Here is a 16,915-nt window from a genome sequence, read left to right as displayed (position 1 = left end):
TTTAACATTCAGTTTTACACTACCAGTTGACAGTAACGTTCTGATTGAAGTGCTTAGGGCCGTCACCTGTCATTGTAACGTCCAGTTTGAATACATGCTTTTTCAGTTTGAAAAGATCCGTTTTAGTATTGAACTTCAGTTCCACTTTTCCCTTGTTGTCTGTGTCACATCTTTGTCCTTGTCGTAACCATAGTTCTGTGTCCAATAGAACTGAATGTCTTCCAGGGGTTCTGTGGCAAAAAGACTCCAAGGACCATTTGCAGCAAATATCATGAAATCTTTACGGTGTGATTTCATTATATTGGGTTTAAGATCACCTTTAATTTAGCCTGGTGGTCCCCCGATCTGTTTGTGCTCTTTAGCTCGATCTGGGACCACCAGGCTATCCCACTAATGTCTAAACTCAAATAGCCCACACCTGCAGTTTATGTTAACTCATTGTTATATCATTTCTAATAGCGGTTTCGTGGCGGTTTGAAGTGAACAATCCTTCACGCCGTCACAGGAAAACACAAATCAGCTTGAGATGATCCTAAATTCAAGATTATCCAGATCCTGAATTATAAATCACTTCCGGTTGTTGTTTGTTTAACATTTAACCACAGGATTTGATTTGCATGACATCACACATAAACAGCATTATTTATATATTTGGTCACTGACTGTAAATAAGAATTAAAACCACATGGATCTACCCTGTTAACTGGCATGAATTGTTTTTGGGGATCAGGAAAAGGGTTTCACACATCACAAGTGGAGATTCCTCTAGATGTATTTTAAACTGGACATCAGAGGATTACACAGGAATATTGTTCAATGATACTCCAAAACAAGAAGGTACAAGAGTTTGTCTTTATTTCAGGAACTGGTTTTGGTCAACTGTAAATGAATACAATAAAACAAGCAACGAACGATACCTCCACTGGACTCTCTACATCACTGTCACAAACTACATCAGAATCCACACACACAACACAACACAGTACACAGTACACAACATCCAGTTAACCACAGGACTGGTAGTGTTCTCTTTCTCTGAGCTTCCCTCATCACATAATCATCCCCAATTTCTCTGGGTTTGTCGGTTCACAGGCATGTATTTATCTCCTCTTCCTCACCCAAGTGGAAACAACTGGCCATCCACCCCTTTTTGTTCAGTGTAAAAAAATGATCATAAATAAAACTGTTGTTGTAACACATCTGATCTGAAAACAGAATGGACCTTTTCACACATAAAACCAATTCCTGGGAGAGTGATATTACTTAACCGTTTTGGGGAAGGAAAGGAAACAAGGATTTCCAGAGCAGTAGATTCCACTTTGGCATAGGGAACATCCAGGGGAACGACCAGGGGAACAGCCAGGGGAACATCCAGAGGAACGACCAGGGCTCTCCTTGGGCCTGTTCAGGATGGTGTATCATTACAGGACCTTCACATAGAAATATATTGTGTAGAACCAATATGACTGTGTATTCATGTAGAATCATGTCAGTTCTATTCATTACATTTTCTGTCTGAACGTTCCACGGTGTTGTACCCTGCTGAGTGTGACCCTGGTCGTCAGGACAGACAGAATCAGGTACACTTGCTCATGCAGAGCAGCAGCTCCATGCGGATGGCGATACGTGTGTGCCAGCCCAGAGGGAGTAAACGGATGTAGCGAGTTACCATGGGAGGACGCAGGAGGTTCTGAACCGAGGAGGAGCGGTCCGAGTTCCCGTAGAACACCTGAGGAGAGACACGGAGCCGTGTGAGGAGGAAGGACAACACAGACCACCATGCAGTAACAGTGTGAGGAGGAGGGACAACACAGACCACCATGCAGTAACAGTGTGAGGAGGGACAACACAGACCACCATGCAGTAACAGTGTGAGGAGGGACAACACAGACCACCATGCAGTAACAGTGTGAGGAGGAGGGACAACACAGACCACCATGCAGTAACAGTGTGAGGAGGAGGGACAACACAGACCACCATGCAGTAACAGTGTGAGGAGGAGGGACAACACAGACCACCATGCAGTAACAGTGTGAAGAGGAGGGACAACACAGACCACCATGCAGTAACAGTGTGAGGAGGGACAACACAGACCACCATGCAGTAACAGTGTGAGGAGGAGAACCAACACAGACCACCATGCAGTAACAGTGTGAGGAGGGACAACACAGACCACCATGCAGTAACAGTGTGAAGAGGAGGGACAACACAGACCACCATGCAGTAACAGTGTGAGGAGGAGGGACAACACAGACCACCATGCAGTAACAGTGTGAGGAGGAGAGACAACACAGACCACCATGCAGTAACAGTGTGAGGAGGAGGGACAACACAGACCACCATGCAGTAACAGTGTGAGGAGGGACAACACAGACCACCATGCAGTAACAGTGTGAGGAGGAGGGACAACACAGACCACCATGCAGTAACAGTGTGAGGAGGAGGGACAACACAGACCACCATGCAGTAACAGTGTGAAGAGGAGGGACAACACAGACCACCATGCAGTAACAGTGTGAGGAGGAGAACCAACACAGACCACCATGCAGTAACAGTGTGAGGAGGAGAACCAACACAGACCACCATGCAGTAACAGTGTGAAGAGGAGGAACTACACAGAGCACCATGCAGTAACAGTGTGAGGAGGAGGGACAACACAGACCACCATGCAGTAACAGTGTGAGGAGGAGGGACAACACAGACCACCATGCAGTAACAGTGTGAGGAGGAGGGACAACACAGACCACCATGCAGTAACAGTGTGAGGAGGAGGGACAACACAGACCACCATGCAGTAACAGTGTGAGGAGGAGGGACAACACAGACCACCATGCAGTAACAGTGTGAGGAGGAGGGACAACACAGACCACCATGCAGTAACAGTGTGAGGAGGAGGGACAACACAGACCACCATGCAGTAACAGTGTGAGGAGGAGGGACAACACAGACCACCATGCAGTAACAGTGTGAGGAGGAGAGACAACACAGACCACCATGCAGTAACAGTGTGAGGAGGAGGGACAACACAGACCACCATGCAGTAACAGTGTGAGGAGGAGGGACAACACAGACCACCATGCAGTAACAGTGTGAAGAGGAGAACCAACACAGACCACCATGCAGTAACAGTGTGAGGAGGAGGGACAACACAGACCAACATGCAGTAACAGTGTGAGGAGGAGGGACAACACAGACCACCATGCAGTAACAGTGTGAGGAGGAGGGACAACACAGACCACCATGCAGTAACAGTGTGAGGAGGAGGGACAACACAGACCACCATGCAGTAACAGTGTGAGGAGGAGAACCAACACAGACCAACATGCAGTAACAGTGTGAGGAGGAGGGACAACACAGACCAACATGCAGTAACAGTGTGAGGAGGAGGGACAACACAGACCACCATGCAGTAACAGTGTGAGGAGGAGGGACAACACAGACCACCATGCAGTAACAGTGTGAAGAGGAGGGACAACACAGACTACCATGCAGTAACAGTGTGAGGAGGAGGGACAACACAGACCACCATGCAGTAACAGTGTGAGGAGGGACAACACAGACCACCATGCAGTAACAGTGTGAGGAGGAGAACCAACACAGACCAACATGCAGTAACAGTGTGAGGAGGAGGGACAACACAGACCAACATGCAGTAACAGTGTGAGGAGGAGGGACAACACAGACCACCATGCAGTAACAGTGTGAGGAGGAGGGACAACACAGACCAACATGCAGTAACAGTGTGAGGAGGAGAGACAACACAGACCACCATGCAGTAACAGTGTGAGGAGGAGGGACAACACAGACCAACATGCAGTAACAGTGTGAGGAGGGACAACACAGACCACCATGCAGTAACAGTGTGAGGAGGAGGGACAACACAGACCACCATGCAGTAACAGTGTGAGGAGGAGGGACAACACAGACCACCATGCAGTAACAGTGTGAGGAGGGACAACACAGACCACCATGCAGTAACAGTGTGAGGAGGAGGGACAACACAGACCACCATGCAGTAACAGTGTGAGGAGGAGGGACAACACAGACCACCATGCAGTAACAGTGTGAGGAGGAGAACCAACACAGACCACCATGCAGTAACAGTGTGAGGAGGAGGGACAACACAGACCACCATGCAGTAACAGTGTGAGGAGGAGAGACAACACAGACCACCATGCAGTAACAGTGTGAGGAGGAGAACCAACACAGACCACCATGCAGTAACAGTGTGAGGAGGAGGGACAACACAGACCACCATGCAGTAACAGTGTGAGGAGGAGAACCAACACAGACCACCATGCAGTAACAGTGTGAGGAGGAGGGACAACACAGACCACCATGCAGTAACAGTGTGAAGAGGAGAACCAACACAGACCACCATGCAGTAACAGTGTGAGGAGGGACAACACAGACCACCATGCAGTAACAGTGTGAAGAGGAGGGACAACACAGACCACCATGCAGTAACAGTGTGAGGAGGAGAACCAACACAGACCACCATGCAGTAACAGTGTGAGGAGGAGAACCAACACAGACCACCATGCAGTAACAGTGTGAGGAGGAGGGACAACACAGACCACCATGCAGTAACAGTGTGAGGAGGAGGGACAACACAGACCACCATGCAGTAACAGTGTGAGGAGGAGAACCAACACAGACCACCATGCAGTAACAGTGTGAGGAGGAGGGACAACACAGACCACCATGCAGTAACAGTGTGAAGAGGAGAACCAACACAGACCACCATGCAGTAACAGTGTGAGGAGGAGGGACAACACAGACCAACATGCAGTAACAGTGTGAGGAGGAGGGACAACACAGACCACCATGCAGTAACAGTGTGAGGAGGAGGGACAACACAGACCACCATGCAGTAACAGTGTGAGGAGGAGGGACAACACAGACCACCATGCAGTAACAGTGTGAGGAGGAGAACCAACACAGACCACCATGCAGTAACAGTGTGAGGAGGAGGGACAACACAGACCAACATGCAGTAACAGTGTGAGGAGGAGGGACAACACAGACCACCATGCAGTAACAGTGTGAGGAGGAGAACCAACACAGACCACCATGCAGTAACAGTGTGAGGAGGAGGGACAACACAGACCACCATGCAGTAACAGTGTGAGGAGGAGGGACAACACAGACCACCATGCAGTAACAGTGTGAGGAGGAGAACCAACACAGACCAACATGCAGTAACAGTGTGAGGAGGAGGGACAACACAGACCACCATGCAGTAACAGTGTGAGGAGGAGGGACAACACAGACCACCATGCAGTAACAGTGTGAGGAGGAGGGACAACACAGACCACCATGCAGTAACAGTGTGAGGAGGAGGGACAACACAGACCACCATGCAGTAACAGTGTGAGGAGGAGGGACAACACAGACCACCATGCAGTAACAGTGTGAGGAGGAGAGACAACACAGACCACCATGCAGTAACAGTGTGAGGAGGAGGGACAACACAGACCACCATGCAGTAACAGTGTGAGGAGGAGGGACAACACAGACCACCATGCAGTAACAGTGTGAAGAGGAGAACCAACACAGACCACCATGCAGTAACAGTGTGAGGAGGAGGGACAACACAGACCAACATGCAGTAACAGTGTGAGGAGGAGGGACAACACAGACCACCATGCAGTAACAGTGTGAGGAGGAGGGACAACACAGACCACCATGCAGTAACAGTGTGAGGAGGAGGGACAACACAGACCACCATGCAGTAACAGTGTGAGGAGGAGAACCAACACAGACCAACATGCAGTAACAGTGTGAGGAGGAGGGACAACACAGACCAACATGCAGTAACAGTGTGAGGAGGAGGGACAACACAGACCACCATGCAGTAACAGTGTGAGGAGGAGGGACAACACAGACCACCATGCAGTAACAGTGTGAAGAGGAGGGACAACACAGACTACCATGCAGTAACAGTGTGAGGAGGAGGGACAACACAGACCACCATGCAGTAACAGTGTGAGGAGGGACAACACAGACCACCATGCAGTAACAGTGTGAGGAGGAGAACCAACACAGACCAACATGCAGTAACAGTGTGAGGAGGAGGGACAACACAGACCAACATGCAGTAACAGTGTGAGGAGGAGGGACAACACAGACCACCATGCAGTAACAGTGTGAGGAGGAGGGACAACACAGACCAACATGCAGTAACAGTGTGAGGAGGAGGGACAACACAGACCACCATGCAGTAACAGTGTGAGGAGGAGGGACAACACAGACCAACATGCAGTAACAGTGTGAGGAGGGACAACACAGACCACCATGCAGTAACAGTGTGAGGAGGAGGGACAACACAGACCACCATGCAGTAACAGTGTGAGGAGGAGGGACAACACAGACCACCATGCAGTAACAGTGTGAGGAGGGACAACACAGACCACCATGCAGTAACAGTGTGAGGAGGAGGGACAACACAGACCACCATGCAGTAACAGTGTGAGGAGGAGGGACAACACAGACCACCATGCAGTAACAGTGTGAGGAGGAGAACCAACACAGACCACCATGCAGTAACAGTGTGAGGAGGAGGGACAACACAGACCACCATGCAGTAACAGTGTGAGGAGGAGAGACAACACAGACCACCATGCAGTAACAGTGTGAGGAGGAGAACCAACACAGACCACCATGCAGTAACAGTGTGAGGAGGAGGGACAACACAGACCACCATGCAGTAACAGTGTGAGGAGGAGAACCAACACAGACCACCATGCAGTAACAGTGTGAGGAGGAGGGACAACACAGACCACCATGCAGTAACAGTGTGAAGAGGAGAACCAACACAGACCACCATGCAGTAACAGTGTGAGGAGGGACAACACAGACCACCATGCAGTAACAGTGTGAAGAGGAGGGACAACACAGACCACCATGCAGTAACAGTGTGAGGAGGAGAACCAACACAGACCACCATGCAGTAACAGTGTGAGGAGGAGAACCAACACAGACCACCATGCAGTAACAGTGTGAGGAGGAGGGACAACACAGACCACCATGCAGTAACAGTGTGAGGAGGAGGGACAACACAGACCACCATGCAGTAACAGTGTGAGGAGGAGAACCAACACAGACCACCATGCAGTAACAGTGTGAGGAGGAGGGACAACACAGACCACCATGCAGTAACAGTGTGAAGAGGAGAACCAACACAGACCACCATGCAGTAACAGTGTGAGGAGGAGGGACAACACAGACCAACATGCAGTAACAGTGTGAGGAGGAGGGACAACACAGACCACCATGCAGTAACAGTGTGAGGAGGAGGGACAACACAGACCACCATGCAGTAACAGTGTGAGGAGGAGGGACAACACAGACCACCATGCAGTAACAGTGTGAGGAGGAGAACCAACACAGACCACCATGCAGTAACAGTGTGAGGAGGAGGGACAACACAGACCAACATGCAGTAACAGTGTGAGGAGGAGGGACAACACAGACCACCATGCAGTAACAGTGTGAGGAGGAGAACCAACACAGACCACCATGCAGTAACAGTGTGAGGAGGAGGGACAACACAGACCACCATGCAGTAACAGTGTGAGGAGGAGGGACAACACAGACCACCATGCAGTAACAGTGTGAGGAGGAGAACCAACACAGACCAACATGCAGTAACAGTGTGAGGAGGAGGGACAACACAGACCACCATGCAGTAACAGTGTGAGGAGGAGGGACAACACAGACCACCATGCAGTAACAGTGTGAGGAGGAGGGACAACACAGACCACCATGCAGTAACAGTGTGAGGAGGAGGGACAACACAGACCACCATGCAGTAACAGTGTGAGGAGGAGGGACAACACAGACCACCATGCAGTAACAGTGTGAGGAGGAGGGACAACACAGACCAACATGCAGTAACAGTGTGAGGAGGAGGGACAACACAGACCACCATGCAGTAACAGTGTGAGGAGGAGGGACAACACAGACCACCATGCAGTAACAGTGTGAGGAGGAGGGACAACACAGACCACCGTGCAGTAACAGTGTGAGGAGGAGGGACAACACAGACCACCATGCAGTAACAGTGTGAGGAGGAGGGACTACACAGACCACCATGCAGTAACAGTGTGAGGAGGAGGGACAACACAGACCACCATGCAGTAACAGTGTGAGGAGGAGGGACTACACAGACCACCATGCAGTAACAGTGTGAGGAGGAGGGACAACACAGACCACCATGCAGTAACAGTGTGAAGAGGAGGGACAACACAGACCACCATGCAGTAACAGTGTGAGGAGGAGGGACAACACAGACCACCATGCAGTAACAGTGTGAGGAGGAGAACCAACACAGACCACCATGCAGTAACAGTGTGAAGAGGAGGGACAACACAGACCACCATGCAGTAACAGTGTGAGGAGGAGGGACAACACAGACCACCATGCAGTAACAGTGTGAGGAGGAGGGACAACACAGACCACCATGCAGTAACAGTGTGAGGAGGAGGGACAACACAGACCACCATGCAGTAACAGTGTGAGGAGGAGGGACAACACAGACCACCATGCAGTAACAGTGTGAAGAGGAGAACCAACACAGACCAACATGCAGTAACAGTGTGAGGAGGAGAACCAACACAGACCACCATGCAGTAACAGTGTGAGGAGGAGGGACAACACAGACCACCATGCAGTAACAGTGTGAGGAGGAGAACCAACACAGACCAACATGCAGTAACAGTGTGAGGAGGAGAACCAACACAGACCACCATGCAGTAACAGTGTGAGGAGGAGGGACAACACAGACCACCATGCAGTAACAGTGTGAGGAGGAGGGACAACACAGACCAACATGCAGTAACAGTGTGAAGAGGAGAACCAACACAGACCAACATGCAGTAACAGTGTGAGGAGGAGAACCAACACAGACCACCATGCAGTAACAGTGTGAGGAGGAGGGACAACACAGACCACCATGCAGTAACAGTGTGAGGAGGAGGGACAACACAGACCACCATGCAGTAACAGTGTGAAGAGGAGGGACAACACAGACCAACATGCAGTAACAGTGTGAGGAGGAGGGACAACACAGACCACCATGCAGTAACAGTGTGAGGAGGAGGGACAACACAGACCACCATGCAGTAACAGTGTGAGGAGGAGGGACAACACAGACCACCATGCAGTAACAGTGTGAGGAGGAGGGACAACACAGACCACCATGCAGTAACAGTGTGAAGAGGAGGGACAACACAGACCACCATGCAGTAACAGTGTGAGGAGGGACAACACAGACCACCATGCAGTAACAGTGTGAGGAGGGACAACACAGACCACCATGCAGTAACAGTGTGAGGAGGGACAACACAGACCACCATGCAGTAACAGTGTGAAGAGGAGGGACAACACAGACCACCATGCAGTAACAGTGTGAGGAGGAGGGACAACACAGACCAACATGCAGTAACAGTGTGAGGAGGAGGGACAACACAGACCACCATGCAGTAACAGTGTGAGGAGGAGGGACAACACAGACCAACATGCAGTAACAGTGTGAGGAGGAGGGACAACACAGACCAACATGCAGTAACAGTGTGAGGAGGAGGGACAACACAGACCACCATGCAGTAACAGTGTGAGGAGGAGGGACAACACAGACCACCATGCAGTAACAGTGTGAGGAGGAGGGACAACACAGACCACCATGCAGTAACAGTGTGAGGAGGAGGGACAACACAGACCACCATGTAGTAACAGTGTGAGGAGGAGGGACAACACAGACCACCATGCAGTAACAGTGTGAGGAGGAGGGACAACACAGACCACCATGCAGTAACAGTGTGAAGAGGAGGGACAACACAGACCAACATGCAGTAACAGTGTGAGGAGGAGGGACAACACAGACCACCATGCAGTAACAGTGTGAGGAGGAGGGACAACACAGACCACCATGCAGTAACAGTGTGAGGAGGAGGGACAACACAGACCACCATGCAGTAACAGTGTGAGGAGGAGGGACAACACAGACCACCATGCAGTAACACAGATGGAGAATCCTCCTGCCAGACATCCTGCCTCACCTGGCAGGACTAGACTTTAGGACACCTTTTACTGAACTGCTACAGAACTAAAGAAATATGGGATCTGATGAGAAGGATTGATTTTGATATACTGTATGTATAAATCCCAAGACTGTCTTCCACATTATTACATGTGTAAACCCTGTGATGTCATAACGAACCATGTATTGATGTATAACTATGAACTAAGTTATGATTGTAAAAAGTAAAAAAGTTTTGTTACAGTATTTATTGACTGTGAGTTGCTCTGAATAACAGCATCTTCTCAATGAGTACATTTAAAAGGTAAAGGTAGGATGGACCCACCCTGTTGTTCCCCGTCTGGTCCTTGTAGTAGATCCAGTTGAGATTCTGGTCGGTGCGGTACTGGACGCTGTACTTGGTGATCCATTCGTCAGCGTCACAGCGCCCCTGGGTCAGGATACCAGACACCACCATCACCTCCTTCAGGTCAATCTGCAACCACTGGCTGTTGTCCTGGAACTTAGACAGCCATGCACACCTGGAGGGGAAACTATGTTAGCCCGCTGAGCTAAAGCCTAGGCAAAAACAATGACCTGGAGGGGGACCATTATTTTACCAATGAGGTCAGAAGAGCTATTTCCCAAGGGAACACTGAGGTTACTGATTGAGCCAATGTCCTCCTTTACAGTTACAGGGAGGGGGAGATAGAGGCCCTACCAGGGGTTGGTCCTGAGGGAGAGGATGTGGCAGGGGACTCACCCAATGTCCTCCTTTACAGTTACAGGGAGGGGGAGATAGAGGCCCTACCAGGGGTTGGTCCTGAGGGAGAGGATGTGGCAGGGGACTCACCCAATGTCCTCCTTTACAGTTACAGGGAGGGGGAGATAGAGGCCCTACCAGGGGTTGGTCCTGAGGGAGAGGATGGGGCAGGGGACTCACCCAATGTCCTCCTTTACAGTTACAGGGAGGGGGAGATAGAGGCCCTACCAGGGGTTGGTCCTGAGGGAGAGGGTGTGGCAGGGGACTCACCCAATGTCCTCCTTTACAGTTACAGGGAGGGGGAGATAGAGGCCCTACCAGGGGTTGGTCCTGAGGGAGAGGATGGGGCAGGGGACTCACCCAAAGCCCTGGTTGTTGAGTCTGGCATTGCTGGGGAGCCAGGAGGAGAACCAGCCAGTGTACTGGTCCTCGTTGGAACAGCTGATCTGGTCTGGTCTGACTGACCCAGCCTCCAAACCCAGGGGCTTGTGGTACGGACACTCTGGAGAGGAGGGAGGCCATGGTCCACAACAAGGCAGTAGTCAACATGTTAACATTGGATGCCAAACAATGGACGTCACACTGATGCTAATTATTTTGTAGTTACTTTTGTAGTTATTTTGTAGTTATCGTCACAGGTCCTCCTATCCTAGGACACGTATCATCTGCATGTACTGTATGTTGTTAGAGACCACGTAATCACTATAGTCTAGCCCAATGGAAGACACTTCTCTACACAGGACACACTGTATACTGAACTGCAATTGAAGGGCAAAACACTTCCTAGTTGCAGAAGCTAACTGGAGCATCCCCCCGCTCGTTGTTATGAAAGACAACACCAGCATGCAAGGTGACGTCTGGTGACTGAGGCACCCTGTGCCTAACCAACCAACACCACATTAATCCTCTCCCTCCAACCCACCCACCCCCTCTCAATCCCTGATTTCCTGCTCCATCCAAAAGTAGTGCACTACGTATGTAGGGAATAGGGTGCCATAGGGCTCTGGTCTAAAGTAGGGCACTATGTAGGGAATAGGGTGCCATTTTGGACTCACAATACATCTCCAATCCTAAATCCTTCTGTTTTAATTCTCCACATTGAAGATAAACATCTATTACATAAACATCCATTAGATAAACATCCCTTAGATAAACATCCATTAGATAAACATCCATTAGATAAACATCCATTAGATAAACATCCATTAGATAAACATCCACTAGATAAACATCCATTAGATAAACTTCATTAGATAAACATCCATTAGATAAACATCCATTAGATAAACATCCACTAGATAAACATCCATTAGATAAACATCCACTAGATAAACATCCATTAGATAAACATCCATTAGATAAACATCCATTTGTATACAATCACGTCTCTATTATGCGTAGGAATACTATGGAACAGATTTCTTAAATTAAAATCACTTGGAGCTGATTTCCTGCTGTTACAGTCTTTTATGTCCAACAATGGGGGGCCAAATAAAACCACCTGTGGGCCGCAGGTTGGGGAGCCCTGGAGTAGGACACTGAAAACAGCACATAGCCACCCACACTGTCCTACTGTTTACTATGAGCTGATATAACCCACTGTCCTACTGTTTACTATGAGCTGAAATAACCCACTGTCCTACTGTTTACTATGAGCTGATATAACACACTGTCCTACTGTTTACTATGAGCTGATATAACCCACTGTCCTACTGTTTACTATGAGCTGATATAACCCACTGTCCTACTGTTTACTATGAGCTGATATAACCCACTGTCCTACTGTTTACTATGAGCTGATATAACCCACTGTCCTACTGTTTACTATGAGGTGATATAACCCACTGTCCTACTGTTTACTATGAGCTGATATAACCCACTGTCCTACTGTTTACTATGAGCTGATATAACCCACTGTCCTACTGTTTACTATGAGCTGATATAACCCACTGTCCTACTGTTTACTATGAGCTGATATAACCCACTGTCCTACTGTTTACTATGAGCTGATACAACACACTATCCTACTGTTTACTATGAGCTGATATAACCCACTGTCCTACTGTTTACTATGAGCTGATATAACCCACTGTCCTACTGTTTACTATGAGGTGATATAACCCACTGTCCTACTGTTTACTATGAGCTGATATAACCCACTGTCCTACTGTTTACTACGAGCTGATATAACCCACTGTCCTACTGTTTACTATGAGCTGATACAACACACTGTCCTACTGTTTACTATGAGCTGATACAACACACTGTCCTACTGTTTACTATGAGCTGATATAACCCACTGTCCTACTGTTTACTATGAGGTGATATAACCCACTGTCCTACTGTTTACTATAAGCTGATATAACCCACTGTCCTACTGTTTACTATGAGGTGATATAACCCACTGTCCTACTGTTTACTATGAGCTGATATAACCCACTGTCCTACTGTTTACTATGAGCTGATATAACACACTGTCCTACTGTTTACTATGAGCTGATATAACCCACTGTCCTACTGTTTACTATGAGGTGATATAACCCACTGTCCTACTGTTTACTATGAGCTGATATAACACACTGTCCTACTGTTTACTATGAGCTGATATAACCCACTGTCCTACTGTTTACTATGAGGTGATATAACCCACTGTCCTACTGTTTACTATGAGCTGATATAACCCACTGTCCTACTGTTTACTATGAGCTGATATAACCCACTGTCCTACTGTTTACTATGAGCTGATATAACCCACTGTCCTACTGTTTACTATGAGGTGATATAACCCACTGTCCTACTGTTTACTATGAGCTGATACAACCCACTGTCCTACTGTTTACTATGAGCTGATATAACCCACTGTCCTACTGTTTACTATGAGGTGATATAACCCACTGTCCTACTGTTTACTATGAGGTGATATAACCCACTGTCCTACTGTTTACTATGAGCTGATATAACCCACTGTCCTACTGTTTACTATGAGCTGATATAACCCACTGTCCTACTGTTTACTATGAGGTGATATAACCCACTGTCCTACTGTTTACTATGAGCTGATATAACCCACTGTCCTACTGTTTACTATGAGCTGATATAACCCACTGTCCTACTGTTTACTATGAGCTGATATAACCCACTGTCCTACTGTTTACTATGAGCTGATATAACCCACTGTCCTACTGTTTACTATGAGCTGATATAACCCACTGTCCTACTGTTTACTATGAGCTGATATAACCCACTGTCCTACTGTTTACTATGAGCTGATATAACCCACTGTCCTACTGTTTACTATGAGCTGATATAACACACTGTCCTACTGTTTACTATGAGGTGATATAACCCACTGTCCTACTGTTTACTATGAGGTGATATAACCCACTGTCCTACTGTTTACTATGAGCTGATATAACCCACTGTCCTACTGTTTACTATGAGCTGATACAACACACTGTCCTACTGTTTACTATGAGCTGATATAACCCACTGTCCTACTGTTTACTATGAGCTGATATAACCCACTGTCCTACTGTTTACTATGAGCTGATATAACCCACTGTCCTACTGTTTACTATGAGCTGATATAACCCACTGTCCTACTGTTTACTATGAGGTGATATAACCCACTGTCCTACTGTTTACTATGAGCTGATATAACCCACTGTCCTACTGTTTACTATGAGGTGATATAACCCACTGTCCTACTGTTTACTATGAGCTGATATAACCCACTGTCCTACTGTTTACTATGAGCTGATATAACCCACTGTCCTACTGTTTACTATGAGGTGATATAACCCACTATCCTACTGTTTACTATGAGCTGATATAACCCACTGTCCTACTGTTTACTATGAGCTGATATAACCCACTGTCCTACTGTTTACTATGAGCTGATATAACCCACTGTCCTACTGTTTACTATGAGCTGATATAACCCACTGTCCTACTGTTTACTATGAGCTGATATAACCCACTGTCCTACTGTTTACTATGAGCTGATATAACCCACTGTCCTACTGTTTACTATGAGCTGATATAACCCACTGTTCTACTGTTTACTATGAGCTGATATAACCCACTGTCCTACTGTTTACTATGAGGTGATATAACCCACTGTCCTACTGTTTACTATGAGCTGATATAACCCACTGTCCTACTGTTTACTATGAGCTGATATAACCCACTGTCCTACTGTTTACTATGAGCTGATATAACCCACTGTCCTACTGTTTACTATGAGCTGATATAACCCACTGTCCTACTGTTTACTATGAGCTGATATAACCCACTGTCCTACTGTTTACTATGAGCTGATATAACCCACTGTCCTACTGTTTACTACGAGCTGATATAACCCACTGTCCTACTGTTTACTATGAGGTGATATAACCCACTGTCCTACTGTTTACTATGAGCTGATATAACCCACTGTCCTACTGTTTACTATGAGCTGATATAACCCACTGTCCTACTGTTTACTATGAGCTGATATAACCCACTGTCCTACTGTTTACTATGAGCTGATATAACCCACTGTCCTACTGTTTACTATGAGGTGATATAACCCACTATCCTACTGTTTACTATGAGCTGATATAACCCACTGTCCTACTGTTTACTATGAGCTGATATAACCCACTGTCCTACTGTTTACTATGAGCTGATATAACCCACTGTCCTACTGTTTACTATGAGCTGATATAACCCACTGTCATGTTGGAACATGTACTTTACTCTACTCTCTTCCATTGTTCCTGGTAGTAGTAGTAGTACTAGTGGTAGTAGTATGAGTGGTAGTAGTAATAGTAGTAGTAGTAGCAGTACTAGTGGTAGTAGTACTAGTAGTAGTAGTACTAGGGGTAGTAGTACTAGTGGTAGTAGTACTAGTAGTAGTAGTAGTAGTAATAGTAGTACCAGTGGTAGTAGTAGTAGAAGTAGTAGTAGTAGTAATAGCAATAATAGTAGTAGTAGTTGTAGTAATAGTAATAATAGCAGTAGTGGTATAGTAGTATTAGTAATAGTAATAATAGTAGTAGTGGTATAGTAGTAGTAGTAGTATAGTAATAGAGGTAGTAGTAGTAGTAGTATAGTAGTAGTAGTATAGTAGTAGCATTGGTATAGTAGTAGTAGAATAGTAGTAGTAGTAGTAGAAGTAATAGTATTAGTAATAGTAATAGTAAGCACCGTAGTAGTAGTATTAGTAGAAGTAGCAGTAGAAGTGGTAGTATTAGTGTAGTGGTAGTAGTAGCATAGTAGTGGTAGTAGTATAGTAGTAGTAGTAGTAGTGGTAATAGTAGCTTTAGTAGTTTAGTAGTAGTAGTAGTAGTGGTAATAGTAGCGGTAGTAGTAATGCTAGTAGTAGTAGTAGTAGTAGTAGCATAGTTGTAGTAGTATAGTAGTAGTAGTATAGTAGGAGTAGTAGTAGTAGTAATAGTAATAGTAATCATCGTAGTAGTAGTAGTAGTAGAAGTAGCAGTAGTAGTAGTAGTAGTAGTAGTAATAATAGTAGTAGTATGGTAGTAGTATTAGTATGGTAGTAGTATTGGTATAGTAGTAGTAGAATAGTGGTAGTATTAGTAATAGTAATAGTAATCATCGTAGTAGTAGTAGTAGTAGTAGTAGAAGTAGCAGTAGAAGTGGTAGTATTAGTATAGTGGTAGTAATAGCATAGTAGTGGTAGGAGTATAGTAGTAGTAGTAGTAGTAGCAGTAGTAGCAGTAGTAGTAATGATAGTAGTAGTAGTAGTAGTAGTAGTAGTAGTAGTAGTAGTAGTAGTAGTAGTAACATAGCTGTAGTAGTATAGTAGTAGTAGCGGTAATGATAGTAATAATAGTAGTAGTAGTAGTATAGTGGTATTAATAATAGTAGTAGTAGTAGTAGTGGTAATAGTAGTGGTAGCATTGTAGTGGTAGTAGTATAGTAGTAGTAGTGGCAGTAGTAATACTAGGAGTAGTAGTGTAGTAGTGGTAATAGTAGCAGTAGTATAGTAGTAGTAGTCGTAGTAATAGTAGTAGTAGTAGTAGTAATAGTAATAATAGTAGTAGTGGTATAGTTGTAGTAGTAGTAGTATAGTAATAGTAGTAGTAGCAGTAGTAGTTGTAGTAGTATAGTTGTAGTATAGTAGT

The 16,915-nt window shown here is 46.6% G+C and overlaps 1 protein-coding gene across 1 annotated transcript in view; it reads right to left on the bottom strand.

The window, feature by feature from the left end:
* Positions 1 to 1,576: 1,576 nt before the first annotated feature.
* The window catches only part of LOC120033500 (retinoschisin-like), a 21,336-nt gene continuing 5,997 nt past the window's right edge, over positions 1,577 to 16,915 (bottom strand). The window contains exons 3-5 of the mRNA XM_038979867.1: positions 11,145 to 11,286; positions 10,368 to 10,563; positions 1,577 to 1,729 (exon numbers count right to left, since the gene is read on the bottom strand). Of these exons, the coding sequence (XP_038835795.1) occupies positions 1,577 to 1,729; positions 10,368 to 10,563; positions 11,145 to 11,286 (491 nt within the window). The remainder of the gene's footprint in view (positions 1,730 to 10,367; positions 10,564 to 11,144; positions 11,287 to 16,915) is intronic.

This window comes from Salvelinus namaycush, chromosome 40 (genome assembly GCF_016432855.1).
Source record: "Salvelinus namaycush isolate Seneca chromosome 40, SaNama_1.0, whole genome shotgun sequence".
Classification (NCBI taxonomy): Eukaryota; Metazoa; Chordata; class Actinopteri; order Salmoniformes; family Salmonidae; genus Salvelinus; species Salvelinus namaycush.
Note: the sequence above shows the minus strand (reverse complement) of the source record. Positions and strands in the feature narration are given on the sequence as shown.